Source organism: Vidua macroura, chromosome 25 (genome assembly GCF_024509145.1).
Source record: "Vidua macroura isolate BioBank_ID:100142 chromosome 25, ASM2450914v1, whole genome shotgun sequence".
Taxonomy (NCBI): domain Eukaryota; kingdom Metazoa; phylum Chordata; class Aves; order Passeriformes; family Viduidae; genus Vidua; species Vidua macroura.
The window spans coordinates 3694686-3717239 of NC_071595.1; the positions used below are offsets into that span (position 1 = coordinate 3694686).

Genomic DNA, 22554 nt, shown 5'->3' on the forward strand with positions numbered 1-22554 from the left:
ATTTTAACAGTGTTAATGGATTAGACTGTAGGGATTGAGGGTGTTTCCTGAGCACTTGTGGCTGTCTACCTCTGAAATCAAAACCTTCTGATGTTCTTGAGCCACTCGTTTGCTGCCCAGAAGCCTGTACAGATACTTGTTCTCTTTTCTAAGCTGTTTAAAGCTGTGATCCCCAATTACGTTTTGAGGGTTTAATGGCTCTGTTGAGGTGTTTCCCCCTTCCATTCCAAAAACATCGCTGCGATGGAATTTGAGCTGCATCAGAGAGAACTAGCCTGGAGCATGGTTGTGGTTGTCTCCGCTGACACTGCAGTCCTGGGATGCTTCTGTGCTCTTGAACAAGCTGAGCACGTGCTGCACAGTCAGCAAGTTGTCACATGAAGATGATGAGCTGATATATTAAACTAAAGCCATCAAACTGTGCTTTGCTGCTGGGACCAAAGGTGGTGAGTTAGCCTGGGCTTCATGAGGAAAAAGTAAGGCTGAAGTAGGCTATGCATAAAGGCTGGCTTTGACTCCTCGGCGCTGGAACAACCTTATTTTGTAGTTCTTCCCCAGTCACCCCATGCTGTTCTGCTGACATGTCCAGTTGCGGTTGTCTAAGTTTGAACTGCAAAATTTTGAAGACAGAACCTCCCTTTTTCTAAAATACGGAGCCTGTTTTTACTGTGCTACAGAATCTGTCAAAATCAAGACACATAATGATTTCCCCAAACTTAGTTCCCCTGGTGTCTCATTTCAAAACTTTCTTCAGAAAAAAAACTGGCTTTTATACTAAAATCTTGATTCCTTTCTTTTTTATCTCTTCCCCCCCCCCCCCCCCAAGTATGTGCCTTGATGCTGTGTGACATCTGAAATACTTCCTGTGCACGTGCTGTGCTGCTTTTGCTAGATAAGCAGTAGGCTGTTCCCTTTTACAGCAGGCACATCCCTTCCTGAAGAGACAGATGTGGAATGTTTTCCCTGGGAACAAATATTGCTGCTTTGTAATTATGTCACCTTAATTTGGTTTCTCTTTTCTTTCCATCACAGCATGTGTGTGATTAGAAGCTTCTGATGCCTTCAGAGAGGGATGACAATGTCACACTCTTCCTAGCTGGGGCAGGATTTCTGCTCTAGGTTCCCTCCACACTGCTTTTGTGTAGTCTGAGCAGACCTGATAGAGAAATAAAACTAAATCTCAGCTTTGTTCACACTTGAAATTTTAATTTGTGTGTTGACTTTGTTTCCTGTTTTTGTAGGAATTTCTCTGGACACTAGAGTACAAGAGGAATGGAAGAGAACGCCGGTGAGTACGGACTTAGATATCATACCACAGATTATGGACCTGACCTGTCCTGCTTGTTAAGCATCATAAAGAACCTGATTACTTTAAGCTTGGTGTCTTAATTTCAAGTGTAGAAGGTGATTAGAAAATAATGTAGTTTGGCAGATGCATCAGCTGCATTTGTAGTGTGGTGTGGACCAGATCTGACAGAAGCTCTGTAAATATGGAAGATCTTTTTTGGAATCTCCCATCTGTGAAACCTGGAATACTGATCTCTTGGCTATCTCAAGTTCTTGAAAACAGGTAACATCCCCTTTCTTAATAAGGAAGAGGCCAGAAGCAATGAGCTGATTTGAGCAAGGCACATGGCAAGGCAAAAAGGAGGATCAGCTTCTGGTTGGTCCTGTTGTTCTGTATTTATTCCTTTAGGTTGCTCTGTGTTGCGTAAGATATAGGATTTAAAATTTTTTTTTAAATTAAAATTTAAATCTCTTGCCTTAGGCAGTGTGTAGTGCTTGCCCTGAAGCAATCAAATTCATGGCTGGTAGGTTTAACTGATGCAAGGATATGGCTGTAACTAAAACTCGCAGGTTTTTTTGCTTAGAGATTGCCTTGAAGAGCTCTTCCATCTGTTTGCCTAAAATGGCTACAAGAAAGGAGTTAAATACCCATTTTTTCCCTGCCATTGACCTGAGATTTGCATGAAAACTCTTGCCTGCACCGTGGGAAACCAGTATTCATGAAGCATATTGGTCTCACATCTTCTGGACTGTGATGCTGCAGTTGGTGATTCTAACTCGTAAATAATATTTCTGGGTTATTCTATGCAGCCAGGTGATGCCATCCTGAAAACTTTGGGAATGGTTGTACTTGTCAGCAGGGCACTATGCTTGATGAGGCAGATGAAGGCCAGTTAATCTGTGGTGATTGCCTTCCCTTCTGATTTGCTCGTGGCAAACTAATTCCAAAAGATGACTTGTGGAGGAGGTGGAAGGTGAAGTGAGTGTGGCACTAGCAGCTGAGGCTCGGGCAGTGCCTGTGGAGGTGGCAGCTTCTAGTCAGCCCTGGGACAGAGCACAGCAGAGCAGGGCCGTTTTTCAGTCTCTAGAGCTTCAATTACTGGGATGGTGTTGAGCAACGTTAAGGCCAGGTTGAATGAGGCTCTGAGCAATCTGGTCTAGTGGAAGGTGTCCCTGCCACAGCAGGGGGTGGAACAAGATATTCAAGGTCCCTCCCATCTCTAGACATTCTGTGGTTGGTGAGCTCTCCTCATTCACCAGGACTCAGCCTGTGCTGGGACTGCCACCAGCCACCTCTGGTCACGTCACAAAGCTTTTGTGTCCTTTTTCACGTGCAGTTGAACCCCATTTTTTGGCTAGATCAGTAAGACACAGAGCTGGAGCCTTTTGAGGTTTCTGAGAGTGCTGAGTTTTGATGAGTGCTGGTGGCCTGGGATGTGAAAAGCTGTATGTTCTGTTTGCATTTTGCCAACTTTACTTAAGTTACTTCACCTTTCCCTCTGGACAACTTGAGCGGTACCAGTTTAGGATGGAGGATCTGTACTGGATCTTTGCATGCACAGACACTCCCCGTGGCTGGTCATGAAGCTTTACCTTCTTAGTGCTGGAAGCCAAGAGCCCTGTATTAAAGACAGAATAAATAGATGGATCTTTCATTATAATTTCCTTGAAATTCCTTTGCTTTTATGGATATTCGTTCTCGGAGTGCTAAGCTCAGGACTACTCGGTTGATCCCAGAGGTGAGGTAAGATGGAGCTGAGCTGAAGTCCCAAGTCGGCGCCCTTTGTTCCCTTCAAGCCTGGTGCTTTGTATGCATTGCTGTCCTTCCATGGTTGGATATTAACTGCACTCACAATGCTGCATGGCTGGTGCTTGTTTGAGCTGGTGTGCTTGGAATGGCCATTGAGAATGCACAGGGAAGCGTAAATCCTTTTGAGCTGTCAGCCTTCACCAGCCATGGGTGGGTGGGGGAGCCTTCCTTGGCTGACTGTCCTGGCTAATTAAAAATGAAATTTGCTGTTGTCTTCAGATTTTAATTCATTCTCATCCCTGTGGACGAGTGGAAGCCAGGTCTCCAGGCAGCTGCAGTGAAGTTTCAGAGCTGTCCATACATGGTATTCTAGAACAGGTACACAGCTTAAAATTTGCTCACAGCCCTGCCTTGAGTTAAGTATAGAGAAGAATACACAGAAACTTCTGGCAAACTCTGGGACATGGCCCTGAGTAAGTGACGGTAGGTTAAGTTGCCACATGTGGTGTTAAACTGAAGGAGGATGGGTTTGGATGGGATATTAGGAAGAAATTCTTTCCTGTGAGGGTGGTGAGGGACTGGAATGGATTTCTCAGGGAAGCTATTGCTGCCCCATCCCTGGAAGTATTTCAGGCCAGTTTGGATGAGGCTTGGAGCAATCTGGTCTAGTGGAAGGTGTCCCTGCCCACGGTATAGGGTGGAATTGGATGAACTTCCAACCCAAACCATTCTGGGATTCTATGATTTTCTCTGCAATAAATTTGGGGGGGAGGGGGGTGTTGTAGCCAGGGCAGCCTCACACATCTTTGTTTGTCACTAATGCTGGACTTAAAACTGAATTCCTTCCCTGTAGGCTGTGCCTGTGTCACTGGCATTTGCTTCAGGAATGTACAGACTGCTGAGGTTACAGTGACATGGATTTGGCTGAGGTTCTGAAGTGGGGGAGGCTGCAGAGTTCTGTGAGGAGATGAGAGGTGGTGCCAGTGTTGCAGCGGCGCCAGCCCCACTGGTCCCGCAGGAGGGACAATGCTGCCCTGGAGAGGCCAGTGGTGCTGGTGGGAGGATGGAGATTAGGGAGGGGAACAAATGAAATCTAAATATACACATGCTGCCAGTCCAAGCTTCCTCAAGGTCCCACCTACACAAGTGATCTGTTGAAGGGAAATGTCTCTGGAATACCTTTCCCTTCTTCAGATCCTTCCTGTGGTGCAGGTCAAGAATCACACACTATTTTTGGAGCCTGTTTTTGCTGTTCATCTACTGCCTGTCACTACCCAGGCTTCCTCCCAAAGACCACTCACTCACCTTGCCATGATCTGAGCTAGGTTAGGAGCTTTCTCTTTGTCAAAGGATTGTGTTCTATCTAGTATTTCATCTGTCTGTAAGTCTTGGAGATCTAAAAAGCAACATATTGAAGTGGAAGCTTTGTGCTTGTCAGGGGAAGTCTCACCTTATTGCTCATGGTTCCTTGAAAGCTCTGCTGCCATGTTGGATCAACCTAAGGTGGAAGCAGACCTGCAGTTCACTTGCCCAGTAATGAGCAATCATTAATGAACAGGTTCAGAGGGAGCATGGAATGCCTTTTTGTGGAAAGTGTTTGCTGTTGGATCCTTTGACCTCCTGTACTGTGCACTCTGTTGACAGTTTCTGCCTATGCTTGCACACTTCTTCTGCAGGTATTCAGATATGAACTTTAAAGTCCCTAAAAGGTCTAAATCTTCGTGAAACATTTGAGGAAATTAATGAAGTAGCCTTTGCACACACAGGCTGTTACCCAAAGCTGCTTTTTTAGAAAGCTCCTGAAATACTAAGTTTATGGATGCCTTAAGAATCTTCTGCAGCTACTGCTTTATTCCATGCTGACTTTCATCCTCTTTGACTTTCATCCTCTTTATCTCCTGCTGTGCTACTTTTTTCACATTTTTTTTCTTCCTAAAAATAGGAAATATGCTTCAAGTCCTTCACCTTTGTGCAAACAAAGAAGTAATTTGTTTTAGCATCTAAGCTGATGCCTGAGTTACATGCCTCAGAAAGAAATCAGTGTGATATGAATCTGCTGCTTCTGGAGATTTGGACTCCAAATGTAGTCTGAGTAGAGGAAAGGGCTGAAAACATGAATACTTGGTTCTTATCCCACCAGCTCTGCTGCTTTTTCCCAGCAGGATGCATGGCTGGCTGCCTGATTCCCATCTTTATCCCCAAAAATCAGAGCTATAGCTTCAGATGCTCTGAGATTCTAAACCAGTATGGGAACACCATTATGGAATCACTGAATAGTTTGGGTTGGGAGGGGCATGGATGGGCACACACCTTCCACTAGACCAGGTTTCTTCATGGCCTGTCCAGCCTGGCCTTGGACACTGCCAGGGATCCAGGGGCAGCCACAGCTTCTCTGAGCAACCTGTGCCAGGGCTCTCCACCCTCACAGGGAAGAGTTGCTTCCAAATGTCCCACCTGTCCCTGCCTTCTGGCAGTGGGAAGTTATTCCCCTTGTCCTGCCACTCCAGGCTCTTGTCCTCAGTCCCTCTCCAGCTCTCCTGGAGACCCTTTAGGCACTGGAAGGGGCTCTAAGGTCTCAGTTTAAGCCAGGCTGGTGGAGCTGGCAGTCAGTGCCAGCAGTGTGTGCTGGGTTTGATGTGCAGTCAGAGCACTGCAGGGTTGAGAGCTTTGCTGTCACCAAGTCAGGCCTGCAGGAGAACAGTCGCTGCTAAGCAGCCAATGGAAATCTCTCCATAATGTCTGTTCCAGAACAAAAGAGTGGGGTTTTCTTCCAGGAAGACACAGAAGCTGTGATTCCACTCAGATGCAGCATGTTGTTTGTGCAGCAGTAACACAGCTCTGTGTGATCCAGCAGAAGAACCAGTGGCCAAAGTGCCTGAGATTAAAATAGTTACAGTTGATGTGCTCTAACTTGCAAGTAGGTAGAAAGGCTTACTGTTCCTTAGGCAGGTTACCAGAGGCTGGAGCTGATCTCAGTGGAAAGCATTTGTCTTTTAAACAAGGTGCAGCACAGAGCATTTCCTTACCTACCTAAAAGCATTACTGGAAATAAGTCGAGTGCACTTGACAGCTTAGCAAAATACTTTGAGACATTATCATGACAGCCTTTTGTTCTTAAATTTGTTCTAGTTCTTAGTGTAATTAATGTACTGAGTGCTGTCAGGATGCTTGGGGCACTCGATGGCATGTTGGTGCTGTTTTTCTACCTGCTGTATTTGCAAGTGGTTCAACTCAACCATCCATCTAGTTAGCGTGGCATTTCTGAAAATTAATACCCAATAATTCCTCCCTGAACAACTTGAGGTGTCTGAACTCTTGCTGCCTTTCCCTCCTGAGCTATGAGCCAAATGTTTAACAGAGATTATTGCTGACCTGCCAGAGACCTCTTAATTCCACGACACCCCGTTTTGAGTGACCTCTGAAGGTGGTATGCTAAGTGGTCTTGTAGTTTGTACCCATATCCCTGGCAGGGGGAAAGCAGAGGTTAATTCTGCTGGTTTTGTGGTTTCCTGGCTCAGCTGTGGATGTGCTAGGATGGAGATGCTTCAGCGTCCAGGCTGGTTGGAGCCAGACAGTGGCAAAGGTTGATGTTGAGTGTGAAATGTCTTTGCTGAAGTGCTTCATGAAAGAATTGAACAATCTTATTCCTTGTGTGAAGAGATAAGACCTTGTAGGACATGCAATCAATCCTCTGGTCAATTCAGGGTGATTTGCTGTGAAACTATGAGTGTGGAGTTCCTGTGGCTCAGTAAGTAGGGCATGGAGCAGGGCAGTAGGTTTCCAGAGTTTCTAGTTTTCTTTTTTAACTTGTTGGACCTTAAATTCATCTTGCTTCTGGAACATTGCCTGTAAATTCTGTCCAGGGATTTTATTGAGTTTGGGAGTAGAAGAGGAGCCTGCCTGTAACCAGGGACAAGCAGGTTTAATATAAATGTGATTTTTGTTATTACTGTTTCTTCACACAGGAGCAATGTGTCCAGGTTGAGTGGCAAACCTGGCTTTCTAAAAACAAAATACCGAATGTTATTATCTTGCTGCCTATGTGAGCTGTTGCTGCCAGTGTTAGCTGAGCTGTTGGCTGGACAAAGCTGCTCCCAGGCCCTCAGGCTGGCCCTGAGGTGCAGTCCCAGTGTGAACATTTGGATGTTGTCACTGCTGACATCACCACTTTATCTGCTTGGCTCTCCTTTGTCTTGGAAAGGAGCTCTGGCTCTGACTGCTGAAGGTGTCTTTTGTATCCTGAAACAAACAAGAAACCAGAGATAAGAGGTGGCTTTTTTACAGGCTGCACTCATCCAGCTGTGTGAAATGAGCAGATAACCATGACTTGCTTAGGGAGCACATAGCTCTTCAACCCAGCCTGAGTTGGTCTCCTTTTGTGAAGCAGAGATTTTAAGATTTCAAAAGGATTTACTGTCTGGGTTATGATAAATTTGTATTCCCTGGCACATGAAGAATAATATTTATAGGAATTGCTAAATTCCTTGTACAGATATGTTCAGCCTGAGGGTGCTCAGGCTGTGCAGGCTCTGAGCTGAGCTTTGCAGATGAAGCTCTGCCATGGATTCTGGTGCATATTAGAGCTAGTCTTAAGGCTGTGTAAGGTAGAGCTTTGTACACTGGTGTAACTCAGCTGTGCAGTTTCGTTACCATAGAATCACAGAATCCTTCAGGTTGGAAAAGCCTACCAAGATCTTCAAGTCCAGCCATTCCCCCAGCACTGTCAAAGCCACCACTAACCCTTGTCCTCAAGTGCCACATCCATGTGGCTTTTGAATCCCTGCAGGGATGGGGACTCCACCGCTGCCCTGCGCAGCCTGTGCCAGGGACTGACAACCCTTTGATGAAGAATTTTCCCCAGTATCCAACCTAAACCTTCTCTGGCACAACTTGAGGCTGTTTCCTCCTGTCCTGTCCCTTGTTCCTTTGTGAGCAGAGCCTGACTCCCATCCGGCTGCACCCTCTTGTCGGGAAGTTGGAGAGAGCGAGAAGGGCCCCTCGAGCCTCCTTTTCTGCAGGCTCCGTCAACCGCTCCTGGCGCTCCAGACCCTTCCCGGTGTTTCCCAGCTCCGGACACGCTCCAGTCCCGGAGGGGCCGCAGAGCTGCGCTGTGGCCGCCAGAGGGCGCGCGGGACCAGCCCCGGGCAGGCCGAGGTGGGAGCGGGGGGACACTGGGGACACGGGAACGGCTTCCCACTGCCAGGGGCAGGGTTAGTTGCGATGCTGGGAAGGAATCCCTCCCTATGAGGGAGGGAAGGCCCTGGCACAGGTTGCCCAGAGAAGCTGTGGCTGCCCCATCCCTGCAAGTGTCCAAGGCCAGGTTGAACAGGGCTTGGAGCACCCTGGTCTAGTGGGCTGTGACAGGGAGAGGGAACGAGATGAGTTTGAAGGTCCCTTTCAACTCAAGCCATTCTAGAATTTTGTGAACTGCATTTCTGTAGGAGATTTTCCCCCTCACCTCTCTCCCCTTTTTTTTTTGGGGGGGGGGGGGGGGAAGAGACAAACCATGACAATGCAGCCAAGCAGTGGCTGTGGACATCGGCTTTCATAGGCAGTGCAATGGGGTCTGGTTTGGCACCGTGTTAGGCTCAGTGCCAGCATAACAACACTGGCCTAACTGGTATAGCACAGCCTCTCACTGCACTTGAAAGGTAGAATTCAATAGTGTTCTGCACTCCATGAAAAAATCCCCTATAAAAACACATCCCGGTTCCTGTGCTCTGTTCCCCCATACGGTCGGAAGCAGCTCTGTGTACTGTTTGCTTTGTGTGCTTTCCCTTTCCTTCCCCAGCCCCTCTGCACTAAGGGACTGATTTCCAAGACTACGTGAGCAGCAAGGTCATTGCTTGGCAAGGAAAATCGCTCCTGGAGGCTCTGTGGTGATCCCAGCTGGCTCTAGCTCTGCTCTTAGAGGGCTGATCAACCCCCCTCTCCCCAGGAAGGCAGAGTTAGGCAGGGATCTGGGGCTGAACCTTGATCTTTGAGAGGACTGTAACCAGCCTTTGTCATGTTTTTTGTTGAAATTCAACCCAAATTATGAAAAAACCTGCCCTTCTCCCCTCCAGCTCTTTGGTCTTAACATTAACTGAAGTGGTGATTAGGGAAGTAAACAGGGTCCCTTCCTGCAGGGAAGGCAGGAGTTTGTTCTGCCCAATCATTGTAGGTTGCAGGGGTTAAGTTACATTTTGCTTTGGGAGAGGAAAGGAAAATCTCTCCAAGTAATTAACTTGAGATGCTGATGCTAATGAAGGAGCTTTCAAGGCTGGGACTCTTGGGGGGGTGATGGGAATCCCCTGCTGAATCAATGACATTACAGCTGTAGGAGTGATTCCACAATTATTGGGCTGAAATTATGTTGAACATGAAGTTAATCCTGTTATCTCTCAGATACTGAGCAAACTGAGTGCTCTGTGTAACTCTAATGGGATTATGTGTGTCAGTCTGGCACCCTTGCCTCATTCAGGGCTTTTTCTTATGTTCCTTTTCAGGATAAAGTATTGATCAGGCTTCCTAGAGTTAATGTTGGGAGGTGATTTCTGGGGCAGTGTGTTGCAGCAGTGCTGGGTTATTTTTTTTTTACACCCTCTTGCCTCCTGAAGCCATTCACTCCTCCACAGCAAGGATCCCTTAAGCCCATCCTTAAAGAGATGTCTAGGAAAAGAACTGAAGAACAAGGATGAGTTTAAAAGGAGACTTTCCTGTGTCACACCTTCCTGGCATCAAGGATCTGCTGTTGAGTGAGATGATGTCATTCGGTGATGGAGACTACTCTGGGCCATCATATTTGCAGAGAATAATTAGTTCTGGCTCGAAAGTCGCATTTTACATCCATGATAGCATGTGGTGATTATTCTAAACACAAGTGGGGTGGGGTGCTTGAAGGGATATCTCTGGCTTGGTTTTAAGCAGTGGGATAAATTGCAAGGTAACCATTGTCAGGAAAACCCAGAAACCAAAATAATCTTGTAAGGAGGACAGAAGAGCATGTTCAGTCACTGGCTGTGGCCATTGCAGCCAGGTTGTTTTCCTGTTGGGCACAGACCTCCAGGCTGTACTGGCCTGACTTCCCTGCAGGGTTTGAATGAGCTGGAACAGTGTTGGTGTTATCACTGCCAGGTCAAGCTCCAACAGTGGTTGCAGCAGCACAGAGTGACTGGAGTTGACCACGTACAGTGGAGGGGTGAAGCCCTACACCCCAGTGAGAACTAGAATTTGGGTTTCAAGGTCATGGAAATGTTTTTCTCTGCTCATTTACCACTAAACCAGGCCTCTTGGTTTCAGCATCACCAGAGTATAGAAGTGATACTTATAACACCCACTAAATGAGCAGATGTTTTTGTGCCAAACCAGAAAAATCCATAAATACAGGAAAGTTCTGTTATTAAAGGATAAGTCAGTTTTTTGTTTCCAAGCTTTGATTCTCTCTCTTTTTTTTTTTTTTTTTGGACTGATCTTGTTAAGAACTGTAGACTTTTTGGTGAGGTTTTATTTTTATTCTTTTCTGTTCCCTTGAGGAAGGTGACAATCATTTTGGAAGATCCAAGGAGCTCATTTTATTGTAGAAACAGGCTTCAGGGTTGCTAATGACAAAGTGTCTGGGCTGTCTCAGTGAAGGCACCCAGAGGATGTGGGGGCTGGTATAGCCAAGGGGCCACCTGGGATTTTGGACCAGTTTAAGTGCCCAGAGGCCAGCAAGCCCCGCTGTTGATAAGGTGACAGATTTAGATGACATTGCACTAACCTGTAATTCCAGGGACCTCAGGGGATAATTCTCACAGCAAAGGAGTCAGCACCTTCCACAAGATTTTTGAGATGGGAATTCAGCACAAGAAAAAATCCCTGATTTCAAACCCAAAGTGCACAGAGAAACACTTTAATATTTGTGTTTATACACCATAATTTTTTGTGTACCACACTGCTGCTGGTGCTTTGCAGACAGAGGATGAAGGGAATGAGGTTAATTGAGGAATCTGGGAATGTGTGAAGGGTTGTTCCTGCAAGAGAGGGGAGCAACTCAGGGAGAAATAGCTTCCTACAAGGTTAGGGTTAGCTGTACCTTCAGAACTGTTGGTGTTATCTCATCTCTTAACTTCCTTTAATTATATGAAAGGACCTTGACACTGTAAACAATTCCCATGGCATTGTCCCTGCACTCATGTGAGTCAGTGTGATGCATAAACAGCGTTTGGTTTAGGGGACCCAAGGTCTGTATGGCTTGGAAATCATCCTGTCTGATTTTGGTGCCTTCTTCCTGGATGGCTCTTGATGCTCTGTGGCTGCTACCACCTTGTTTTCCCAAGTTCTTTTGGTACTGGTAGAAAATAGGAGCATCTGGGATTGGGATTTCAGGCTAAGGCTAAGGGGGCAGGTGGAGTGCTCTCATTTTGTTTTCAGCTCCTTTGGGCCTCCATAATTTCCCCTCTCCAGTTCCAAAGGGAAAGAAGGGGATGTTACACAGCACAACCCCAGCACTGCTTTATTCACATTAGCAGCAATGTTTTACTCGTATTTCTATCTTCAGCCTGGCTGCTGCTCAGAGATACCTTGGTGGTTGAGCAAGGGTTAATATTTGGAGTTGAGGTTCACTCCCTGTCTTGCTGATGGCTCTTGTCTGGGTGTGACCTGAGGTCTGGCTGTGCCACTGTTTAGGGTGGCCCATAGCAGATCTGTGAAATATAATTTGGGCAGATGCACTTCCTAAGCGTTATCTTGTTCCTTAAATAGAGAATAAAGCTTGTATCAACATGAATCACAGAGCTGATAAACTGGAATGGTTCCTCTTGGAGTTGTCTTCTTGTATTGGGCAAATATTTATCCACATTGTTTCCAAAGGCATATTTGTGCAATAGAAGGAGGTCAGACCTGTAATTACCTGTTAGGTTTACTCTGGCAGAAATGGCTTGTAAAAACACAGTACAATTGAAAGGAAGTTTTTAAACCTTCTCTCTGTGTGTGAATCTAAAGCTGTGGTTTAAAATTTCAAATTTTGTGAGAGTTTTCAGTTGCAAGGGTACAAAAAGTATTTTACTTGCTTAATTGAAGTGCCCCAAGTGAAATTGATCCACCCTTTCTTTTAATTCCTGAACTGTGGCAGGGAATTTGGGTTTCTCTTCCAACTGTATCTGTGGGCAATGATCAGAAGCTGAGGTTGTGTGTCAGACTTGCCTTGCATTTTAATCAGGAGCTCCTAGCCTAGTCAATAATTAAAGCAGAGCAGGTGCAGAAAATTGGGTGTTCCCCAAAAACTAAACCAAGGTGCTTTTGTAAGCTTCCCCGAGCAGAGCCAGGCAAGTGAGGGGTGGTAGGATGCCCTGGCACTGCCTGGCTTGTGCAGTATTTTGGAAAAAATGTAACTTCAGACTGGAGGGCTGGAGGTGTTGAAGGATAAATTGGATTATTGGTGCAGCTGCTGCTGCAAGCCTGTTGGGTTGGCAGAGCAAAGGTGTTTGCTGCAGTTTCAGCTTTGGGTATGAAGAGCAAATCCATTTACTGAGATTTTTGTGAAACATTTAAAATAGGAAACAACTTTTACAGAGGAATCTTGCTGCATTTCTTTTCAGTTACTGTGTGGGCAGAGAGGCTTGCAGCTGAAGTTTGACATCTTGAAGGATTACAGGTAGGAAGAGAAATTTGGGATCATGAGCCTGTGGACCTTGACCTATACACTGAAGAGTAACTTAGAGTTAAATATAGTCCTACCTCTTAGGGTTAATTGTAATTTAATCTGAATTTAGAGGTTTCATATTTACTGGTATTTTTGCTGTTAGCTTTTCTTGTTAGCTTGCAGTGTTGTGCAAAACAGAGTTTGTCCCATTGGTTTTGTAAGTGGCAGAGATGTGCTTACTCTGCTGGAGGACTTGTTTATGTTGGATAATGTCTGCACAGAGCTTTAAAGTCGTAAGAGTTAGGTTTGCCCTGTAAGGCTGTTTGTGATGGATGTGACTGTGCAGCAGCCACTCTCGGGAAGAGCACTATGTGCTGTGCTGGGCCAACTCTAAAAACTCATGCTGGGCAGTGCTTTGGAAGGAGGGGAATATATTTTGATTTTCTTCATCCCCATGTTTTGAAGTAGGGGGCCTCAGGTGATGTCAGTTTATACATTTTTCTATGAGTATCTTGAGTTTTTGTTGCAGGAGAGGGTTAACCAAGAGTTGAGCTAAATGCCATTCCTGTTTATTCTCTAAACAATGCAATAATTAATGTAATTTTCTTCTCCGTGTTTCTGCTTAATGCGTTCCTAATAATGTAGCTGGAAGTGGCAGATGGGTATCCTGCCTCTTAATGCTCCCCTGTTGGGAATACGCCGATGCTTTACTAATGCCTGATGCTTTGCTGGAATGTATCCTATATGTATGCTTCCTTTGGCTTCTGACCAGACTTTCTTTTAATGCTGCTTCAAGGTGCTCCAGAAAGTTGTTCATCAGCTTTGGAGTTTCCCTTGCCTCGAGATGGCAAAGCCATGAATCACCATAGTGATCAAATTAGGGTTAGTCAAGTTAGCCAAGATGTGACTGAATCTTTAATTTTGTCAAGATGACATTCCTCAGCATTCCCTCACTAGTAAACAAGAAAATACTTGGCCTGTGTTGTAATTGCAGGGAGTGGTGAGGAGACATTGATGGTGAGGCTTTTCCAGAACTGGCTAAAACTTACTTCCAATGGAAGTTGTATTTCCTCCGGAAAACAAGGCTGGTGGGTATTTTTGCCTTAAGCTCCTCTGGGCTCAAAGTCCGGTTTAGTTTACAATTTTTTGAGCCCATTCCCCGTGTCAATGAAACGATTCCTTGTGTTCCAGCCACCTGCTGTGACCATAGGGCTTTCCAGGGGCATGGCCTCACCTTCCCAAAGGTTGGAAGTGCTGTCAGTCAGCTCCTTGGCACAACAATCTCCCTCCAGCTGTGCTGCATCGTGGTCAACATCTGGACTGCTGTGGGACATGGCATGCTCACCTTCCCTGATGCGAGCACATGGGTGGTGGCACCAAGTCCCTGACATGCTGGACCTGCTGCTCTTTGCTGTCTGAGGTGGAGCACCATGCTGACTAACTGGTGGGGGCACGGGGACTGGAATGCTCTGGGAAATAGGAGTTTCCCTCTTGGAAATGTCACAGGAAGCATGAAGGAAGTCATGTGGTGTAGGAGCAGTTAGCTCCCATTTGAACCATCAAAGTCTGCAGGACGCAAACAATGTGATGACAGCTGCCTTATAAATAATCCCTTTTCCACTTCTCATCTTTCCATCCCCTGTGAGGGGAAAGGAAGAGTGTCACGAATTGCTCATCTGTTCAGTGCCTCCCTGGCGCCTGCTGCCCCTCGGTAACGGCTGCACCCGCTCCGTGTCGGAGCACAGCCCGCAAGGGCTCATCTCTCTGGGCAGCCAGAGCTCTTATGTGTGCATGTAAGAGTTTTTCATTTTCTTGTTCTTCCAAAGCTGAAAACAAAACCTGTGGTGAAACCAAGCTGATTAGAGGGCTGAAGCACCTCTCCTGAGAGGAAAGGCTGATGGAGCTGGGGTTGATCAGCCTGGAGGAGAGAAGTTCTGGGGTGACCTAATTGTGGCTGTTCAGTACCTGAAAGAAACCTGCAGGAAAGGTGGGAGAGACCATTTACAAGGGCCTGGAGTGACTGGACAAGGGGGGATGGCTTCAAACTGACGGATGAGATGGGATATCCGGGAGAAATTCTTCCCTGTGAGAGTGCTGAGGGAGTGGAATGGATTTCCCAGAGAAGCCGTGGCTGCCTCTCCCTGGAAGTGTTCCAGACCAGGTTGGACAGGGCTTGTAGTAACCTGTGATAGTGGAAAGTGTCCCTGCTCATGGCATGGGGTGAAATGAGATAGACTTTAAGGTCCCTTCCAACCCAAACCATTCCATGCTTCAATGAAACACATCCAGAGTAGTGGTGCTGCCAATTTTCTCCTCCCTGCCAGCCCTCCTCGTGAGGTGGTCACTGCATGAGGATTTCAGTGCGTGCAACTACTGCAGTGAAAGAGCCTTAAAGGCCCTGTAGCTGCTGCTGACTCTCTGGTGATGAGCTCTGCAGGAAAACGCCCAGTATCACTGGTTTTAAATAGCTCCATCGGCAGGGATGGGGTAATGCTGAAGTCCTTTTTAATGTTCCTGTGGCTGAATCATGGAACACAAATGTCTGAGTCACCATGGGTGAATGCAGCATTTCACGTTGGTGTCAACTGAAATCTGAACAACACTGGCTTTATTAGAGGAGCTAATATTGGGCTCATGGCTTTCATTAGATTTTAGAATGAAACAATCCAGAAGAGTTTTACAATGTATATAAACATTTTCCTTTTACAATGTATATAAACAGATTATTAACATGGAAATGCCAAGGCTTTAATGGGATTTTGGGCTGGATGGAAACTTCAGAAGAAGGCCATGTACCCCATGTTTGAATGTTTACTGCCTTTTTTTTTATTTCAGCCAACTGCCTCTCCTTAAATCACATAAAATTTTCATGTAACTGGCGTTTCTTCGTTACTATATTTTAAAAGGAAATGCTGAAGGGACAATCAGGTGTTGCCCATTTTGCTCTTCTTTAGAAAGCTCTTTGCTATTCCAACTTTTTCATCTTAAAAAAAGTCAACACCTGTCACTGAGGAGTAAAACAGTTGCTCTGGTTTCTTCTGGTTGCTGTGCAGCAAAGTCAGATGGTCTTTCTCATTATTATGGGAATTTTTACTTTTCCTTGTTTGAAGTGTGGGTTTTTCTTTATCCTGGATGTCCACTGGGATGAGGGCAGGTTGCTTTGTCCTGTATTTTTCCCTAGTGGTGAAACAAAGCCGTCTAAAAGCGGAGGGTTTCTTAGGAGCTGCTCTCATGCTCTGACCTCAAGCTGCAGTTGAGGCAGGAACGTTTTTTGGCATTCTGCTTTCTGGGACAGAATTTGCACCTTTCCTTTCAGATGTGGAGCTGAAGGATGGACTGATGGATTTTTCTGGCCATGAGTTCTCTTGAAAATAATGATGCTGGTGTTACTTTTGGATTTGTGGCATTTTGTGCATGTTGTCAGCTGTTTTCTGGTGGGGTTTTGCTTTCTCCCCCAAAAGAGGAGAGAGTGGCTGGTACTCCAGAGGAGAGAGTGGCTGGTACTCCTGAATGATGCTTAAGTCCAGAGCCAGCTGCAATTTGAAACACAGGTTTGTATATCTTTGCTCCTTGAGCTCCACAGCCATGCTTTTCAGGAGGAAATATTAATGCTTCTGGTACAACCATTGCCAAATCTTGTTATTCTCTCTGTGATGGTCTTTGAGGCCTGATGAAGGATACAGAAATGTAAAGGACTTTATTTCACAGCCTGGTGGGTTTCTGAGTAACTGTTGTGCATCTCTCGGGCTGCAGCCACTGTGAATTTAAATCTGTTTATTTAAATGCCTTTTCTTGAAATTTAAGGTAATGTTTCATGGTTTACAAACGTAGAAATAAAGGGTCAGGGATATGATTGCACTACAGTGCTTTAACAATTTACCACGTGTTATCTGTTCTGCAGCAGAGCTTTGTGCACTTTGAATTCACAGCAAATGCCTTATAAAAAGCAGTGACTTTAATTCTGTAGAAGCCGGGCAGGTCTAGAGGCAGCGTTCTGTGGCATTCCCCAATGTAGGAATATTTTTTCCAGACCTCCTTCCAAGCTGGGCAGCTGATCTACAGACTTGGGGAAATCTTCCTGCCTTTATCTCTGACCTATATGAGTCTCTGCCAGATGGCAGTGAATATAAATGGCTTCAAAAATGGCTTTTTCTTTGCTTCAAAGCAAAAAGTCTTCAATGAGGTGGAGCATTCCTGGGAATTGGGATGTTCATTGTCCACAGTGAGAGCCCGAGTGCGGAGATGTCCATGGTGGGAGTGGAGAAGAGCAACACTTCCAGGAATGTCCATGTGCCCTGCACCAGTGAGGACAGTGGTATTTGCTGTCCACCTCCAGGGCTCTGCTCACCCCCTCCCTGTCTGTGGGATGAGGGTCACCTGCCTGGCACTAGGCTCGAGGACAAGCACAATGCATGTGGAGAAGGTGCACAAGTTTTCTTCTTCTTCCTACATTTCTACGGCTCTGCTTTGGATGAGGAGTGGATTTACAAGTTGCCCAATGGCACATTTAGTGTGTTAGTGGGGGAACCAAGAGCACCAAGGTCTTTGTGGTGTGGACAAGGGACACAGAGCACTGCAGCAAATCCTGTTGGTTAAAAACTTCTCCTTCACTGGGGAAAAATTGACCTAGATGTGTCACATGGGGTCAGGTTCCTGATTTTAATCCCTTTTATGCTGCAGGAAATTCCTATATATTTTTGAAAATTGCTTTTCCTTTTTTCCTGAACTAAGATTAAACTTCTGGATGCTTAAAGATTTTCCTGCTTCTCTGTTGTAGGGTGTATAGGGAAAATGAGCTCTCGGTTCACAGAAGTCCTAACCCAAATTATAATGATAAATTAAGGAATCCAAATGGACATATTTAAGTTTTGGAGATCTTTTATTGTGAGGCAGATGGCTGAGGGGGATGTTTGTTACCTTAACCATCAAGCTGTGACACATGAATAGAAATGAAACTTTTACTTTCCTTGTTAAATTTAAATTTTCCATTGTTAAATTTAAATTACACAAGAAGACATGCTTCCTGGTAACTTTAGTAGAGAGGGGAATTGCATGAAATTGTATTTTTATATTTGTCTAGATGCATATCAGCTCAGGCTGTCTTTGAAATTCCCTTTGCTCGGGGGTATTGCAGCTCCCACAGCACTTAGAGAATGGCTGTCTCATCCCTGACTGCCTTAGTTTGTGTTTAGCTGGCACAGGTAGGCTGTGAATTCCTTCATCCCGTTTTGGGAGGTGAAACTCCTTGGTGTGTCGCTGTGCACGGATTCTCCAAAGCCCATCCCTGAGAAGAACACTCTGCTCTCCTTCTCCTTGCTCCCAGCTTTTCTCTCTTCTTGCTAAACTGGATGTGAGGAAGGAGCAAGGGGTGTTGATAATTTGGATTGTGCAGCTCAGTGGCTGTGTCGTGGCTGGCTGTCTCCTCCCCTTCCTGAGCTTTGCCCTAGCCAGCTCGGCTCTGGAATGACAGGCATTCCTGCGTGAAGGGAGCTGGCACGGACACTTATTTATGAGAATCAAGTGCCCAGCCATGGGGGACAGGGAGAGCAGGATCTGTGCTGGACCATCGGACACTGGAGCCGTGGCCTGAGCACTGGGAGTCGCCTCCCTTGCCAGACGTTTCCTCATCCCAAGTGTGGATTTACCGTTTTAAAGGGTTGAAGTGTTCTCAGCGTAGACTTCTCTGTTCTCCTCCCGCCTCTTCCCAGAGGGCTGATCTGAACAGAATCTCATGGGGCAGCCACACTTCTCGAGACCGGTAAATCCAGGTGCTTTTGGTGAGTAATGCAGGGCAGGGGAGACAGGGAGCTCTGGGTCTGCAGCAGGGCAGCATTGCAGGTGAAACAGAGGAGTTGGGAGGAGTGGAATGTGGAACTTGTGTAACCTGCGCCCAGCTGGGGAGAGAAACCAGAGAAATAACTTCATTTCCTTCCTTTATCTTACTCCTGATTTCACATGCAATTCCTGTGCAATATGTTCTCTGGTCTTCAGACAGGCTCCAAGCCTCCCAATCCCTCCAATCCGCTCCAGCCTCTGGCTGGCATGGATTCAGGGATACTACCTTGGCAAAGCACTTGGGCAGTGGGTACGTTCACCTGCATGGGGCAGGAATCAGCCCCGAGAGCGAGCTGGGACCAAAGCCACCAAGAATTGCCTTCTTGTGATTGATGTCATCTTTTGGGGCAGCTATAGCAGTTTCGGGGGGAGAAGGGCTTGGCAATAATCTCCCTGCTTGTTTTCCCTCTCCATTGTGAAGTATCTCAGTAACAGGCTGGAGAAAACACAACTCTGTGAAGCTACAGGAGCAGCCTGACTTCCCGAGCACTGTGTGGGGTCAGTGTTACTCCGGGTCTGTCGTGGGTGCTGTTCCCAGCACTGAGACTAGGGAGGCATTGGCTATGAAGAGACTTCCACATCCCACTGTTGCCTTTCTCTCATTCCCACTTGCTGTTAGCTGGCTGGGCTCAGTTGTTCACCCTCATCTGTAAAGTGGAATTTTCTAATTTTCAGAGAGGAAATGGACATTGGCAGACAAAGACCACCCTCAAAATACAGACTGTTATTTTCATTATTTTTCACTTCTATAACTTTGACCCTATCAAGTATTTCTAGGGCTCAGATGAAACCAGTGATTCTCTTCCCCACCACCAGTTTACTCCAGCTAGTCTGGTTCAAGAGTTGCTAAAAATAAAGTGATAGAGAGAGTGGAAGGGAAGTAAAACTTCAGTTGTCTTTGTACTGTGGAAATTAACAGCATCTTCTGCTTGGATTTATTCACTGTTAGAAGCTGACCTGGTCAGTCTTGGGCTCTTTCTCTCATCAGATGCCAAGAACAGTGGTAATTTCCAGGGAAGTGGGCTTGGTGTAGTGATATTGTGCTTTCTGGAGATTGGGGCCAGCAGACCTGGTGTTTCCTCAACTGCTCATTTGCTCCCTGAGGTCTTTTTTTCATGGCACAGCTCTCACAGTTCCTATTGATTAAATCTGGAACTTGAAGAGATGGTTCTTGCATTAACTGTGTCAGGATGCTGTTAAGGAGAGTCCTCTGAAGATTATGGTGATTAGAAACATACAAAACACAGGGAAGCTGAGGGCTGGGACTGTTTGAGGCTGTTTTGTAACCACAACCTTTCATTTCTTTAAGGTCAGGATTCACGTCTTCCCCGGACGATTCAGGGAAACACACACCAAGTTTTTAAAGCTGTTTTAGGGAAGCTTAGAAACATTTACCCAAAGTGCTTTCTTTTGGATACTTTTAACAGCATTTCACTCAAAGAGTGCTTTTTGAGTTGCTGTTTGCTTGGAAGCTTCTCGGATTCTTGACTGCTGTGCTGGACACAGCATGAGGTGAAAGGAGGGAGTTGGGGTCTTACATCTCAGAAAAGGACTGGGGCAGAGAGCCCATGGTAGTGCAGGGAGGGTGATACCTGGCTTCTCTTAGACTGCTTCACCAGCCTTTGGATGTCTGCGGAAATGTTTGGGGGAGAAAAGCAGCTTGTTCTCAACCTTTTCCCAGCAGCTCCATTCTGCAGTCTTGTCCTGGGGCTCACTGACCCTACATCGTTAAAGGATTATGCCATTTTCCTCATGAACACTAAAAATCAGTAGTTTTTCTCCAGGCATATTCAGGATAATACGAACTGTCATCATCTGAGATGCAATCCTTTGATTTCTTCACAGCCTTCAGCCTTGCTTTGTTGTGATCTCAGACTTGGATCTGAAGCGATTTTTAGCTTAAAAGCAAAATTTCTCCATAGCCAGGGTGACTTCTGAAGGATGTGTGGCCTGAGATAAAATAGTTTAAAAACTCACCAGGATTAATTCTGGAATGCCCTGCACTAGATCCAGGTTGGGTTTAATTCTTTATCACTGTGTATCAGAGGTGCCTCTATTCCAGGTAACTGCTGCAGGTATCTTCCACATTAGAAATGATCCTTAATGGAATGAATGTTTTTTAGTTATTCCTATTGGTCCCTGAAGTTCCTGCTGTGCCTGTTTCCAGGCTGGCAGTGCTTGGCTCTACAAAACAGTATTTTGGGGCTTGACCCCCGAAGATGGGGATTAACTGTCCTTGCTCACGTGGTGGCTTTTCCTCCCCAGCCCATGGTGTGACCATTAAACCATGACATTTATAGGTGGGGTTCCTAAGGGCCAGCTGGGAGCTGCCTGCTGGGGTGTCCTGTGTGTGTGGCCAAGGTGTGACTATGTGTGGGGTTTTTAATTGACCTCGTGGATCCTGGCTATGCCAGTTTGACCCACTGAGAGCACTGGTGGAAGTGAAAGCTTCACCCTATTTAATAGGAATAGCAGCCCCAAGCCTGTCGGGACATTTTGGAGCAGGTGCCACATCACCACAGCCACTTGCTGAGGATGGAAGAGACCAGCTGTGGGTCTCTAGCTCCTTCCACTGAAATGGTTTCTCTGTTTTGGAAAAAAAAATGATTGGGGTCACTCAACATCACAAGATGCAGTGGAAAAGGAGCTTTTTTCTGCATGAAATTTAACTGCAAGACTTGAGCAAAAAAGTGTCTGCAGGGGAGGGTTGGAAGGACCAGGTGGCCAGGCAAACCAATAGGGAATTGCATCCAAGTTGCTTGGCACTGCTGGAGCTTCCTGCCTTCTTGTGTGTTCAGGCTGTGCCAGTTTTGTGATGTTTCCCTAGATTATTTCAGTCTAAACATTTTGGGTTAACATAAATCTGCTGTTTTAAAGAGCTCAAATTCACCTGCTTGTTTGGATAGAGTGAGATCAGAACAGCTTAAGTGTTTGGGAGAGCAGATCTGAAAAGGCAAGAGGCTCTGGCTGGGAAGCAGCTGGGGCATCACGCTGTCCCTGGACCAGCTGGATTCTGCGCTCCAAGTGTTCCAGGCCATCTCCTCTGGGAGCATCAGGCAACGTGCTGAAATTGAAGCACATACTTTATTCCTGATTTTTCCTCAGCCAGGGCTCTGCTGGAACATTAAGCACACCATCCAGCTGTCAGGGTGGGGTCTGTGGGGCTCTCCCAGCTCCAGGGCGACTTTTCCAAAATGTGGACTGCTGCCCTTCCAGAAGGGTTGAACAAGGTCCTGCTTTGACGTGGGGTCACTTTAGGGACCTGCCAGCTGAGAATCTCTTGACCTTCTCGTGAGGACTCTGCTGGCTTCACCCTGGGCTGTGTGACCTCATTTAAGCTTTTCCATGTATTTAAAATGGGTTTTCCAGCCTGGCACCATGGTGAGGGTAAGGCTGGTCTCTTGGACACAGCCTTGCTGCTGGGCCATGTTGGGTGAAGGCATCGGAGTCCTGATGCTTCCCACCCTTCCCTCGAAGTCTGGGTCCTCTTTTTTGCCATATTTTGTTCCCCTAGCATGGTGCTGAGGTTCCTTCCCGGTTTTCCAGTGCATGACTCAGATAAGCATAAGTACTCAGATAAGTTCCCCCTTGCATTGCAAAGCAGCTTAAGGACCCTCCTGTACCTTGTAGAGCAGAGCAGGAGGAGGCACAGCTTCAGCAAGGTGGATTCCCTGCCTTCACAGGGAAGAGATGTCCTCTCTGCACCATTTCATGGAGATTTGAGCTGGAAATAGGCTGTGAATGGAAGGGAAGGTCCATTTTGGTGGGAGTGTGAGCACTATCTAATGTGAACAATCACTGAACAATAAGGTTATTTGAATGCAGATCTGTAAATCTCACCTCCAGCTGCTGATCCACCGCTCGTTAGTCCTTAGTGTCATAATTGCTTCACAACCGACCGCTTTAAATGTCTACGTCCCGGTGGTAATTGGAGAAGGGAAAAGGAAGAGTGCTGTGGAAGGATAGGACAGGCTCTCCTGTCATCTGCACAACAGGACAGAATGAATCCCAGTGAGGATCAGGGAAGGAATTGCTTCCCTGGCCTCAATGTGAGCAGTGGGCTGGAATGGTCTCGGAA

The 22554-nt window shown here is 46.3% G+C and overlaps 1 protein-coding gene across 7 annotated transcripts in view; it reads left to right on the forward strand.

The window, feature by feature from the left end:
- Positions 1-22554, forward strand: part of PHACTR4 (phosphatase and actin regulator 4) — a 56923-nt gene that overhangs the window by 17230 nt on the left and 17139 nt on the right. For 2 of the 7 annotated variants that reach the window (XM_053998827.1, XM_053998826.1), the window contains exon 2: positions 1242-1288. In XM_053998827.1, coding sequence (XP_053854802.1) covers positions 1273-1288 — 16 coding nt within the window. In that variant the 5' untranslated portion in view covers positions 1242-1272. Of the gene's footprint in view, positions 1-1241; positions 1289-3345; positions 3416-12633; positions 12654-14420; positions 14435-18195; positions 18419-22554 lie in introns of those variants that run through there. The other 5 variants (XM_053998825.1, XM_053998831.1, XM_053998829.1 and 2 more) reach the window with 4 other exon arrangements.